Source organism: Heloderma suspectum, chromosome 1, assembly GCF_057233095.1.
Source record: "Heloderma suspectum isolate Gila_16-S chromosome 1, 16-S_ref, whole genome shotgun sequence".
NCBI lineage: Eukaryota > Metazoa > Chordata > Lepidosauria > Squamata > Helodermatidae > Heloderma > Heloderma suspectum.
Window position 1 is genome coordinate 348,987,110 of NC_139458.1, and position 12,578 is coordinate 348,999,687.

The window sequence follows — 12,578 nt, forward strand, 5'->3', positions numbered from 1 at the left end:
TGCACTCGAGCCCCCACAAGCCCGCCAAGCCGTCCGTGAGCACCTGCCCTTTTGCCAAGCTTATTTTTACAAAAATAAAAGAGGTAATTAAAAATGCACATATTTAAATATGCACTAATTTGGGCTGGGAAAGCTTGATATATGCATTATTAGAGGTGTAAATGGGCCATTTATGCCTCTAATATTGCGTATATATAGCTTTCCCAGTCCGAATTTGTGCATATTTAAATATGTGCATTTTTAATGACCTCTTTTATTTATGTAAAAATAAGCTCAGCAAAATGGTGGGCTCTTGCGGACGGATTCGGGTGAGTGCAAGGAACGTCCAGGAAGGTGTGAGCAGGGGCAAGCAAGGCCAGAGGAATGATGGGTGTGGCCTAGGGGCAAGGGCGGGGAGGGGAGCCTGAGGGACTCCCAGACCCATTCAGGCGTCCGCGCCATCCCTAATCAGAGTTTTCAGTCAGAAGGTTTGAACATGAGCACATTTCTTTTTTCAGTATTGCAACCGAAACTCTCCCCACGACCTGAGTTCGATCCCAGCGGAAGCTGGGTCTTGGGTAGCCGGCTCAGGTAGACTCAGCCCTCCATCCTTCCGAGGTTGGTAAAATGAGTACCCAGCTTGCTGGGGTTGAGGTAGTCACGACTGGGGAAGGCAATGGCAAACCATCCCGCTATAGTCTGCCATGAAAACGCCAGCGTAAGCGGTGTCCCTCTAGGGGTCAGTAACGACCCGGTGCTTGCACAGGAGGAACCTTTCCTTTCCTTCTCAACTTTACTATAGGCCCCAAATGCTGTAATAAATAATTTCCCTCCCTCCCTCTGTGTGTTTGTGTGTGTGTGTGTGGGGGGCATTCAGAATTTGCTGTTCCCTCTGATTTATAAGCAAGATTTTGTATATCATCCATGGGCTCTTAGAGTCTATTATCTGGCCATTTAAAAAACCCCTAAAAATCATCAATACAATGCACTTTTTGTTTTCTTTGGGCAAGTAGATACACAAGTAACATTATCATCAAGCATTTCTGTCCTTGAGCATTTCTTTTCTTGCCCCTCTCTTTATATATGTTAGGCTTCTCTCATCACCTTCTCTGTTATCAGACCCTGCAGGACCTGCCAACGCCTGTTCATCACTCCAAGTTGTTCTGCAAAATCAGTCTTGTCACTGCGTTTACTTTGCACATCTTGACTGCTGATCTGTAGTACTGACTGGTTAACGAAGTCCACTGTTAACTGTTTGCAATTTACATCAATTTTAAAACCCTAGTGCAAAACAGAAAGAAGGAAAACAGAAAAAATCAGGGATTGTTTGCAGTTATTCTAGCATATTGATGTTGTTGGTTTTAAATGAAAAACTAAAACTACTATATCATGCTTTGACAAAACCACAGTGATAAACTCTAAATAATGTATGTTGGAAATGCAGCTTTTTGAAGAAGGCTAGTAACTAACTAGCACACTGTTACTATGATCCCAAATATTTGATTCAATTGTTAAGATACTGAGTTGGATTCAGAGTTGTCCCTCTATGCATAGAAAAGTTCCTTCCTTTGATGGAGGGTATCAAGTGGAGGCTACCTGTGGGAGGAAAGGGGCAGGGTGGAATTTTCACTTATTCTTCCTTCCTCCTGCAGCTCTGAGCACCACCTCACACACTGTTACAGATTTTCCAGGGCTGCAGGGAGGAGAAGTTGGCAAAAACTGCTGCCTCACCCCTTCTTCCAGCAAGATCATCCAGTTTGCGGAGTTCTGCTCTGCACAAATTTGGATACAACCCACTGAATTTTGGGACAAGTTAAAACCCCCCACTGAAAATAAAAACAACTGCATGCTAATCTAACATACTGGGATACTCAAACCTCCAAACAGTACTGCATTCTTGTCAACTTATTAAAGGGCGCTGAAATATACTTTCCAACCATCTCTAATTAATTACCTTATATTTCTTAAGATAAGTCTGAATAACTTTGTGTCCTACTACATTTTTTATGTTTTCCTCATCCTCAGAAATGACATTTTCCATCAATGAAATCCAACTCATGACTTCTGTGATCGCATGGCGAGAAGGAAGCTTGTCCATTTGAAGCTGCAAAGAAGTTAGACTAATAAAATCCAAATAATAAGATCCATGACAGAATGGCTCCTTTTATAAGTATATCATGCTGTGAAATGCCTTTGCTTTTTTTTATCCCATGACACATGGAATAAACATACATTTCTGACTGAAAAATATTCAGCACACTGAAGAAGAAAATGGCATTATCACCTTTCGAATATTTTGCAACTTGGCAATATTTTTACTGAAATCTAGTGCCTATAACTAAACACATTATACAAATGAGCCTTTGTCAGTGTTAGAGTTGTATTATTTTTTCTGTTGTTAGAAATGCACTGATCTTTTATGCTTTCAGCTATGATCTGAAATATTTTATTTGGAAATAAGTCCCACTGCATTAATGCAACTTACTTCCAACCAAGTGAACAGGCTAGAATCAGATTGTCTGGAACATACTGCTGACTCGGTTTGGCTGAATCTATATGTTACCAAAAGAGCATTACATCTGCTTCCATGTGGTTGGCCCGACACTGTTTTGGTAACATCTACAAACTGGACCAACCTAAGTTGGTCAAATAGCATGACTTCTGCCCATGCACTCTCTTCTGTAGGACTGGAAATGTATGAATCTGATCATCTGCGAATGAGCATACACTATAATCTGTAGATCTTTTCGCGCAAGTGCTACTGTCTAGCCCCATTCTTCCCCATTGCCAGCACATCAAGAGACAACACAGAACCTTACTGTCAGTGCAGTCTATTGCACACCAAGCACTAAGCCTATAGCAGCTGTGCTAAATCCACTAAGACTGCAATAAGTAGCCTATGCAGTCACAAAAGCTCCCGACAAGAACCCATAAGCCTGTGATATCTCTCTCCTCCCATGACTGGGCATGGACCATTGGGAATCACTGTAGAAAGACTGGGAAGCAAGGCTCCAGGTCACATGCAGGGAGCCAGTGTCAGGGAATAAGGGATAGGGGTTGACATAGACAACTTGGCAATTCTCAACAAGGAATGTATGAGAACTTCGTTTCAGTTTGCAATCGCTCAACAATGCCCATTCACAACCCTGGACACAAGAACACGTTCTCTGAAAATGTTCGCAAATTCTCAAACTTGTGCTCGTGTTCGCAAAATGTATACTTAAAAAATGAGCAACTTTCTAAACATGCACTTTTGACATTTGAACAAACTGAAAACTCATCACAAATGAGAACAGGAGTGAGCCGAACCAAGATTTGAAGTAAAGTTAGGACAATTTCAGTGAGCTCAAGCATCCCTGGTTCTCCCATCCCTTTTCTCAACAGGCTCTTAGAGGAAGGAAATGTTAATACACAAACATTTTTTGTTGGAAGTGGTTATTACATGCGATATCATTAGCTTATTGGAATCCCTTATCCAAAATATCTGAAGAAGTTATTGATTTCATTTAGCATACTTCTACATAGGTGTGCGTCAGGTTACAGCCTATGGTACTCATTTATTTTCAGATGTAATGCATTCAGATGTAACAACCAGCATTTGCCCTACCTGATGCAGTTTTTCTTGCACTGTAGGAATCTGTGTGAGCAGCTCTGTCCACTGGTTGTCAATCTGCGACAATCCTGCCCGCAAAGATGCAGTATCCACCTTCTTTAGCCGGAGGAGCTGGTTTCCAGTGCTCAGAACAGTAGACTTCTGGGATGACTTGGCATCAACCTCTTTTGAAAATTCCTGACATGATTGCCATTTGGTATAATTAGTTTAGGTAAACATGTTTAGTAACAAGAATTTGCATTGCTGTACTATGAATGAAAATGCCTTTAAAATCGCACTATTTTATACTGTGCAAATTAAGATAGCATAAGACTGCAGTAAGAAACCTACATGAAAAGATGTCCTATTTAGTCTGAAAGGAATAGAAGTAGTTCTGGATAAACTGCTCTTTTATGAAGTCGAAAAACAATTCAATATATCATAGACGATATCGTTTTTGATTTGCTCATCTGCAATTGAACAATTATGCTACTGAAACAACAGTTGAGATAGTATTGTGATGGGGTCTCCAGTTAGTAACCAGAAACATAAAAATAGCTTGGATTCTTATTCAGACTTACCAAAAAAGCATTCAAGTGATCTCGGACCATTTCTAGTTCTTGAGGGACTGTAACTGATTGCTGGGCCCAAAACTCCAGACGATCCATTGCTGACTGGAGCCAATGAATTAGCTCATCTGACTCAGTTTGATATCTATGAGGAAGATAAGGGACAGGCACATTTCACATTACACCTCAGGTTCAGGTTATTCAGGTTGCTGGATTACAAGTTCTTTATATATAAAATTATGTAATGATTTGCCCACAGCTGCTCACATTACATATTTCTTGGCACAAAAGCACATGTCTGTTAGTGCGTCTCAGTGCCTACTGTTTTCTAATGGGTTGCAACTTATCATGCTTACATCCCTAATTTGGAAGTATCACATTCAAAAAGTAAATGAGATTTCCCCAGAATATGTGGTTTGTAGACTCTGTCTTCCAAAGCTGATGCTAGACATGGCCTGTTAGCACAGAGAATGTAGAGTACTACTTACGGTGTTAATGTAACATTCCAAAATATCTAAGTAAATAATCAGCCACAAATGTTTAAGGCAGGTGCTAGTGTCAGAGACATGCATCTGTATATTTAAAACAAACATTTGTAATAAATATTCTCAGTAGATGGCATCAAAAGCAAAACTATCTGCTTTGGAGATGGGGAGAAATTATAATTAATTTAGGCTGCATTGTCCTGTTTGAAGAGTGCAGCATTAATTTCCTGGGAACACTCACAGATTTCAAATGAAATAAATAAATCTTATTTTAAATGCAAAACTTGATAGATGAAATGAAAAATGGTAAAGCAGTTAAAAGCCCACCCTTGTTCAGTTTCATAATCCATACCTTGTCCAGTGTTTAAGTATAGTTTCCAATCTATGCAGTTCCTTGGTGACTTTGCTGGTATTATTTAACCAATGCTCCCCTAGCTGGTTTAGCTGAGTTTCCAGTTCGGAACAGGTGACAGAGAACAGTAGTCTTTTTCCATCATCCAATACTTGGTAAAGTTTGGGCTGATATTCACTGAGGCTAGATTTCAGATGCTGTAATGACAAACAGTAAGAAATAGATATGACTCTGTAGTAACTCCTTTCCATCGTAATATTAGGGATGTACGAAACCCCTTCCTGGCTCTGTGCCGGGCAATCCGCAGTGTGGGGGAGGCGCTCCGTCCCCCCCCCTGGAATCCTCGATGGGGGGGGGAGGCACTCCGCCCCTCCGCCCGGAATTCTGTCCAGCCGGCTCCGCTCCGCGGCCAAGCGGAGCTCCGGCCACTCGCAGCCAGACATCCGGCCGCTGGGCAGCCCTGCAGGGACGCAAATGGCGGCTGTCATAGTCGCCGCCATTTGCGTCCCTGCATTGAGCCGTGATAGGCTACGTAAATATTTACGTAGCCTATCACGGCAGGGGGGAAAACCCCAGCGTATACAAATGGCGGCGGCTACTGCCATTGCGTACACTGTTTTTTTTCCCCCCAGCCGTGATAGGCTACGTAAGTATTTACTAGGGGTGTCAGAGAATTTCTCGCTGAAACTTCGGGGGGCCGAGTGCTGACGTATCCGGCCCCCCGAAGTAGTTTCGGGGAGAAATTCTCCCCCCTGCCCCCCCCCCCCGGGATGGGACTTACCTTTCCCGAATGTCGCTCCCGGTGGCGGGTCGCGGCGGCGGTTCAGCAGGGCTTCGACAGGGGCGGGGGCAGCAGCCGGTCTTTCGACCGGCTGCTGCCGCCGCCATTCCAAGAAAAGTAAAAAAAAAAAAACGCCCCGTGATACGCTATGTGACGATTAACGTAGCCTATCACGGCTAGATTTGCAAAGTCAGCCGTGATAGGCTACGTAAATCATCACGTAGCCTATCACGGGTGACTTAAAAAAAAAAAAAAAAAAAGCACGTACAGCTAATGGCGACCCCCATAGGGAGCCGCCATTCGCGTTCCTGATTTGGTCGCTGTAGTCTACGTAAAGATTACGTAGACTACGGCGAAAATAAGGGCAACGCTTATTATTAGGGATAATGCCATTTGCGTCCCTGTATTGAGCCGTGATAGGCTACGTAAATATTTACGTAGCCTATCACGGCAGGGGGGAAAACCCCAGCATATACAAATGGCGGCGGCTACTGCCATTTGCGTACACTGGTTTTTTTCCAGTGGGGCGGGGGCTTCATTCCGCGATGGATTTCGAGGGGCCGAATGCACTGGCATTCGGCCTCACCGAGATCTGTCATGGAATTCTCTGACATCCCTATAATACATTATGAAATCCAGTGAATACTTTTATGGTAATGAAATATGATGTTTTATGAAACATTTACACATGGTATTATAAGATATTTCTGCAGTGCCTAGACCATGCATCTGTTGCAGGAGTAAAGGTGGAAATAAAGAGACGAGACACAAGTGATTGGTATCAAACTGGGCCACATTTATTGATCAATCTGCAAAGGGGAAGACCTGGACAGGCAACTAATCTGTGCCAGCAACTAGCTAGGCACTGTAATGGGCAAAAACATTCAAAGCCTGTAGAGTGGTGTCGCAACTTGCCATCCTCCAGGGCTATCCCTTTTGGGGAAGATAGGCCTTCCCCTGTCACTCCCTCCCCGGCCACAAAACACCGGTGGGTGAAGTGAGTTGTACTCACGGGTAACCCTTATTCCCTTGCTAGGCCGCAAAACTCAGAATGGGAGGCCTCAGGCATCACTGTTACCAAAACAGTGCCTCTGAATGCTCACCATCCCCATTCTCATCTTCATTGCCCATCCCTAACAGCCTACCTGAAAAAGTGACCAGATAACCTGACCATCAAATAAGGCCAAAATCACCTAGTGGGCACACCCTCCCCACTTGCAGTGTGAAGTATGCAAAAAGACCCAGAGCCCTGGCCAATCAGACTGTGAGCCAAAAATTCCTACTTGTCCCCAAAGGGTGACCAGCAGAACCCATGCTGCAGTCAGGGCGGGTGGGAGGGAGCCGTGCTTCCGAACAGGTGTTGAGGAGGGGCCCAGAGAGCTAAAAGTGCCTTTCAGGCCCCTCTCACCCCCAGTGGCACCACCAGAGACTGCCAATGGTGGTTTCCCACATCTCATCACCCCCCCCGCTGGCTGCAACACCCCCGCCCCCCGTGGCCAGGCAAGTGGGACGCGGGGTAAAGCGTTTCTCCAAGGATATCGTTCACATATGAAACCAGGTTATCTGAAAGACCGTATTCTCCCTTATGAATACGTGCCCTGAGATCTTCAGGGGAAGCCCTTCTCGCCATCCCGCCATCATCACAGGCACACCTGGTGGGAACGCTGGAGAGGGCCTTCTCGGTGGCTGCCCCAAGGCTCTGGAACTCCCTTCCCAGGGAGGCGAGAGTGGCACCCTCGCAGGCATGCAAAAACGTTTTTGTTCCAGCAGGCCTTTGGGGATAACTGGTCTGGACCTGGGAAAATGTGACGTATGGATACCATTTTTGTTGTTCTGGTTGTCTTTTAATGTTTTAATATCTTTACAATTTTAATATTGATGATTTAATTATATTTTTAACTTTTATACAGTTGTATTTATATTTCTATTTATAGGTTTTAACTGTAGCAGTTTTAATGTTGTAAGGCCGCCTTGAGTCCCAGTATTGGGGAAAAGGTGGGATATAAATAAATGTAATAATAATAATAATAATAAGCACAAAAAAAATGTATACAAGGCTCAAATAATGTACAGAGGCTTAGGAACACATGTGACATTTTCTTTAGAAAACCTGGCAAAGAAACAACCAGACCACCATTTTAATATTCTGTTTCCTGGGTGGCAGATATGCCAAAGGACTTGTTCATCCTCAAGAGAAATTTCTCCTTTGATCTGGCATTCTTTCCTCTTCACATAAACCACCACTATATCATACTGGAAGGGCTTGGGATCATGCTAAGCCAGGATTCTCCAGAATCATGGCTCATTGGGAATGCACAGGGTGCTGATGCCAGGGTTCCTGATCACCCCCACTTGGCTCATCCTGGAAGCAAGAGTGGTTAAATAAACCATACATCCTCCATCCATGGCTTATTATGATGTCCAAACCGGGGAATTTGGCTTGTCTCCCCCCAAAACAAACCAGAGTCATAAGCCAACAGCAAATCATGGCTTATTACTCCAGCTTGTTTGTGGTGAGTCAAGCCAGATTCCCTGGTTTGGACATTACGATAAACCAGAGATGGAGAGTCTATGGTTTATTTATCTTGCAGGAGGAGCCAAGTGGCTGTTTGTGGCATCTGGTGCAACAAGTATATAAGATGTCTTTGCATAAATTAACTTAGAAATTTGTTGCCACAAGATGTGGTGAGGCCATTTGTTTAGATGAGTTTAAAAAAGGATTTAAAAAAATTCCCTGAGGATATTTCTATAAATAACTGTTTACCAGGAAAGCTAAATGGAACTTTTATCTCCGGAGGAGATATGATTCTAAACTATATATATATATATATATATATATATATATTTATACCATCCAGCTATGTATTTTATTTTTCCGTAATAAATAACAGGCATGTATAGGGGCAATCTAAGGCTTCTCTCTCCCCTCCCCAGTGTGATCAGAACCCAAATGCCCCTTCCATGGGACTACTTGTGCAAAGTGTGTGTATGTGTGTGTGTGATTCTGGTTCTGATCACTCTGGGGAGAGAAGAGATAAGCCTCCTCTCCTTGTGCACTGTGTTCCTAGTAAGGATTAACCCCACCACCCATATACACACCTGTGATTTAGTGAGGAAAAACAAGGTATTTAGTATGCATCAACTGAACCTCTGGTTTGGCTCTGAATATCAGTTATTATGGGACAAAGAATGGGGAGAGCGGTTGCTTCCATGTCCCATTTGTGGGTTTCTCTGAAGCATCTGACTGGCCAGTGTTGTAAACAGGATGCTGGACTAGAAAGGCCAGGCAGGGGTGGTGAACTTCTTTCAGTCAGAAGGCCAGACTCCATTATAGAGAAGCTCTTGGCAGGATTCCAGCGGTGGGCAGGGCCAAGGGCAAAACACGGTAGGGTCCAAAACACCTACAATATCGGCATATTTTGTATTACGTTGTACTCCTTCCGGCGCCAGATGAGGACCTTTACATTCTCCCAGTATTTTAGCATTTTTGCTTCCTAGTCTTTCAGCTTTGGTGTTTTAAATCTGTAAAATCTCTGCATTGCTGCTGGGTTTTATTCTGGTTGTGCGGTTATATGTGGTTTTAAGCTTTCATATTTTATATTGTTTTATGCTGCGCTTTGTGGTTTTAATTTTTGTGAACTGCCCAGAGAGCTCTGGCTATTGGGTGACACAGAAATAAATAAATAAAATATTTTATCTTAAAGCTCTCGCTGCCAGTAACTAAGCCTTAGGAGAGGCATTTCAACCTTTTAGAATGGGAACAAAACTGCACAAAAGCAAGGAAACCAAATGATCTGTGGTTAGGAAAAGGAGGCATGGCTGTCTGGGCAAACCCTGGATTGGCACCCCGGAGACTGACAGATTGGGCCCCTGGGCCTGAGGATCTGCACTCCTGAGACAGACACTTGGTCTGATCCAGCATAGATCTTTTGTTTTTAGTTACTGCTGGGGATGGGGGATAGCAAAATCCCCACTATACTGTATATGAAAGAATTAAGACAGTATATAATCTCCAAGAGACTAACAGATGCTTAGTACTGCTTAATAATAAAGGAGTGATTAAAATATGAAAATCACCAGCATTACCTGATAAAGTGCAATCCGATCTGCAAGCCTCTCCTCAGACTCTTCTACTAAACCAACACTTGGAATGCTAGTTTCAACTGTATCCAGCTGCCTTGTGAGTTCCTGATAATCATCTTCCAGATGTGTCCATGTCTGTAAAAGAGATATGCATGTAATGGCTGAAGTGGTTTCTCAGCTGTTTCCAAATACATTTGATGATGAAATCTTTATTGCTAAAAGCGATAAGCCACCACAATTTGGTATATTTAAAATAAAATACAAATAGGAGGATAGGATAAAATAGAATACAATAAAAATAGTAAGGTAAAATACAGTAAAAATAGTAGACAAAGATACAAGAGTAAAAAGAGTATAAAAATGCAAGATCACATTGACATGACTCAGAGGCTTACTAGGCCAACACATACGGAGGAGAATCAAATTTATATGGGGAGAACGCATCTCAGGCCCCACATTAGGATGCATTATGGGTGGTTTTGATGCCTAGCTCTTAACTTACCTGCAGCCAAGGCAAATTTTGCAACCAGAATAGTGATATATACATTATTATCGGCCAACAAAATACAAATTTGACCAAGGGGAGGCCGATTAGATAAGGAGCGGAGAATGCAAATACATTTCCAAAAGAGCTGAACTGACTGAAACAGGACATCTCAAACGTATCATGCATACAGCAGGAACCTGGGACCATATATTATGCTGCTTAAAACAAATAATATTTTGGTTTGATAAAATAAACTTAACAAGGTTTGCAGGGAAAGTCTACCCAGCTCTCGAAAAAAAGAAAAAGAAAAAAAGACCTACACCATGGACAATATGGAAAGGAAAATAAGTCTTGTTGAGTCACAGTATAAATACTCAAGAGGCCAATATTTAACTTGGAAGTGGTTAACAGGAAGTGGTGATTCAGCACCTTCACCTTCTGTACCACTTATCTGCAAAAACACTGTTCCTTGCTGTAATGGCACAGGGGTTGTTTTTTCCACATGTAACTTCTAGTTAGGACCTTATACTTCTGCAGCCTCTTGTACCAGTGAAAAAATGAATGAAATATACTTAAAAATTACGCATTTTAAGAAAAAAGGGAAAAGTTCTTACCTCAAGAATATATTCCAGCTCCACTCCCCTCTTATGAGCCTGCTTTAATAAACAAGAGGCTTGTGCCATCAGTTCCACATGGAACTGAGTTTCCCTTACAAGAGCAAAGCTGCTTATCTTCCTGAAAAGTGTCTCTGTCAGGATCATGTGAGACTCCAATCCCTGAAAATATTCCTGAGAGATTTTCAGAAATAAAAGAATCATTATTTGTTAGCAACTAGAGTGTGCTTACTAGCCTAAATTAATTTAAAAAAAATTAAAATGTGATCATATACTAATGCAGAGGTGGGTAACATGCAGCCACATACGGCCCCCAGCCATTTTGTTACAACCCCTGCCACCTCTCAAGTCTCCGCCACTGAATTCTGGCAGGGTGGTGGCGGCAAAAAGCTGCATGTTCACTTTAAAAAAAGGCACACGGGGAATCAACAGCTTGTTTTAATGCATATTTATGTTCTCCTGGGGCTTCTGGGAATGCAGTTTTACATTAAAACAAGGCATGTACTTCCCCGCGCACCTTGTTGTAAAGTAGAAATGTGGCTGTTTTGTTACCACCATACTGCTGCCCAAATGTGGTGGCAATTCAGTGGCAGTGATTTTGGTGTCAGGGAGTCTGGCCCGCATTGGGTTATGGTGTTTGGAAATTGGCCAACGGACCGGCTGGAGTTGCCCACCTGTGTACTAATGTGATGCAAAGTATACATCCACCCAGACTTTTAAACCACCTCCACTCCCCGTTATTTAGCCTTCATTTATATTATGTGCATACTTTAAATGGACCAGATACTGATGCCAAATTTATCCCTAATTTACATCTTTCTTAATTGTAGAAATCAATGTCCCAAACGTTGAAGAGTAGCAATTTTTATGTATATTTTTTCCTTGATGTGCATACTAGGAATCAGTTACAGAGTATTGCTTCACTTTGAACCCAAGTCAGTAACCAACATCCTTGGCACCTTTAAATAGTAATGTGTTTTTGCAGTTAAACTCCTGCCATTGCAAGCCAGCAGCAGCAAATGATTCTACAAATAAATCAAATATTTAATGATTATACCATTTAAGATGAAAGCAAATGTAGATACATTCTTATTTGAATATTTCTTTGAACTTCAGTTGTTATTGCTACAGATTAACATGACTACTCTTCTAGAATTTACTCCTGTTAAAAGGAGCAGAAAACATAATCTCATCCCCCCCCATACCGTTTACTTTCAAATTATTCCAAGTAGCATTAAATCACAACAGAACAACTAATACCTTTCCAGATTTGAAGGAGGACAGGAAAATTAAAAACAAAACAAAACATCAAAACCCCAACGTGACAGTAATGGAAGAACAAGATCTTTGCAATAAATTAAACATAGGAATTTAAATAAATTATTTGTCTCATTTTTACCTTGTGCTTGTCAAGAAGCATTTGGACTTCCTCTTTGGAGGAAACAATCATTTTCTGGTCAACTGCCATCTTTTCTTTGCCAGTTTCAATCAGGTCAGCTAGATCCTGCAGTGCTTGTTCATACTGACCCTTAAGTGCCAGGTTTTGGTTCAGTCCACTGCGTCGTGATCCTATGATCATTATCAACTCATCATACATATCCTGGCATGTGAAAAGAAGAAACAGCCATGGTCTTTC

The 12,578-nt window shown here is 42.2% G+C and overlaps 1 protein-coding gene across 1 annotated transcript in view; it reads right to left on the minus strand.

The window, feature by feature from the left end:
- Window positions 1–12,578, minus strand: part of SYNE1 (spectrin repeat containing nuclear envelope protein 1) — a 459,183-nt gene that overhangs the window by 103,681 nt on the left and 342,924 nt on the right. Inside the window, exons 106-113 of the mRNA XM_084827854.1 lie at window positions 12,342–12,542; window positions 10,943–11,116; window positions 9,845–9,976; window positions 4,978–5,174; window positions 4,153–4,285; window positions 3,587–3,769; window positions 1,934–2,083; window positions 1,084–1,260 (exon numbers count right to left, since the gene is read on the minus strand). Of these exons, the coding sequence (XP_084683980.1) occupies window positions 1,084–1,260; window positions 1,934–2,083; window positions 3,587–3,769; window positions 4,153–4,285; window positions 4,978–5,174; window positions 9,845–9,976; window positions 10,943–11,116; window positions 12,342–12,542 (1,347 nt within the window). The remainder of the gene's footprint in view (window positions 1–1,083; window positions 1,261–1,933; window positions 2,084–3,586; window positions 3,770–4,152; window positions 4,286–4,977; window positions 5,175–9,844; window positions 9,977–10,942; window positions 11,117–12,341; window positions 12,543–12,578) is intronic.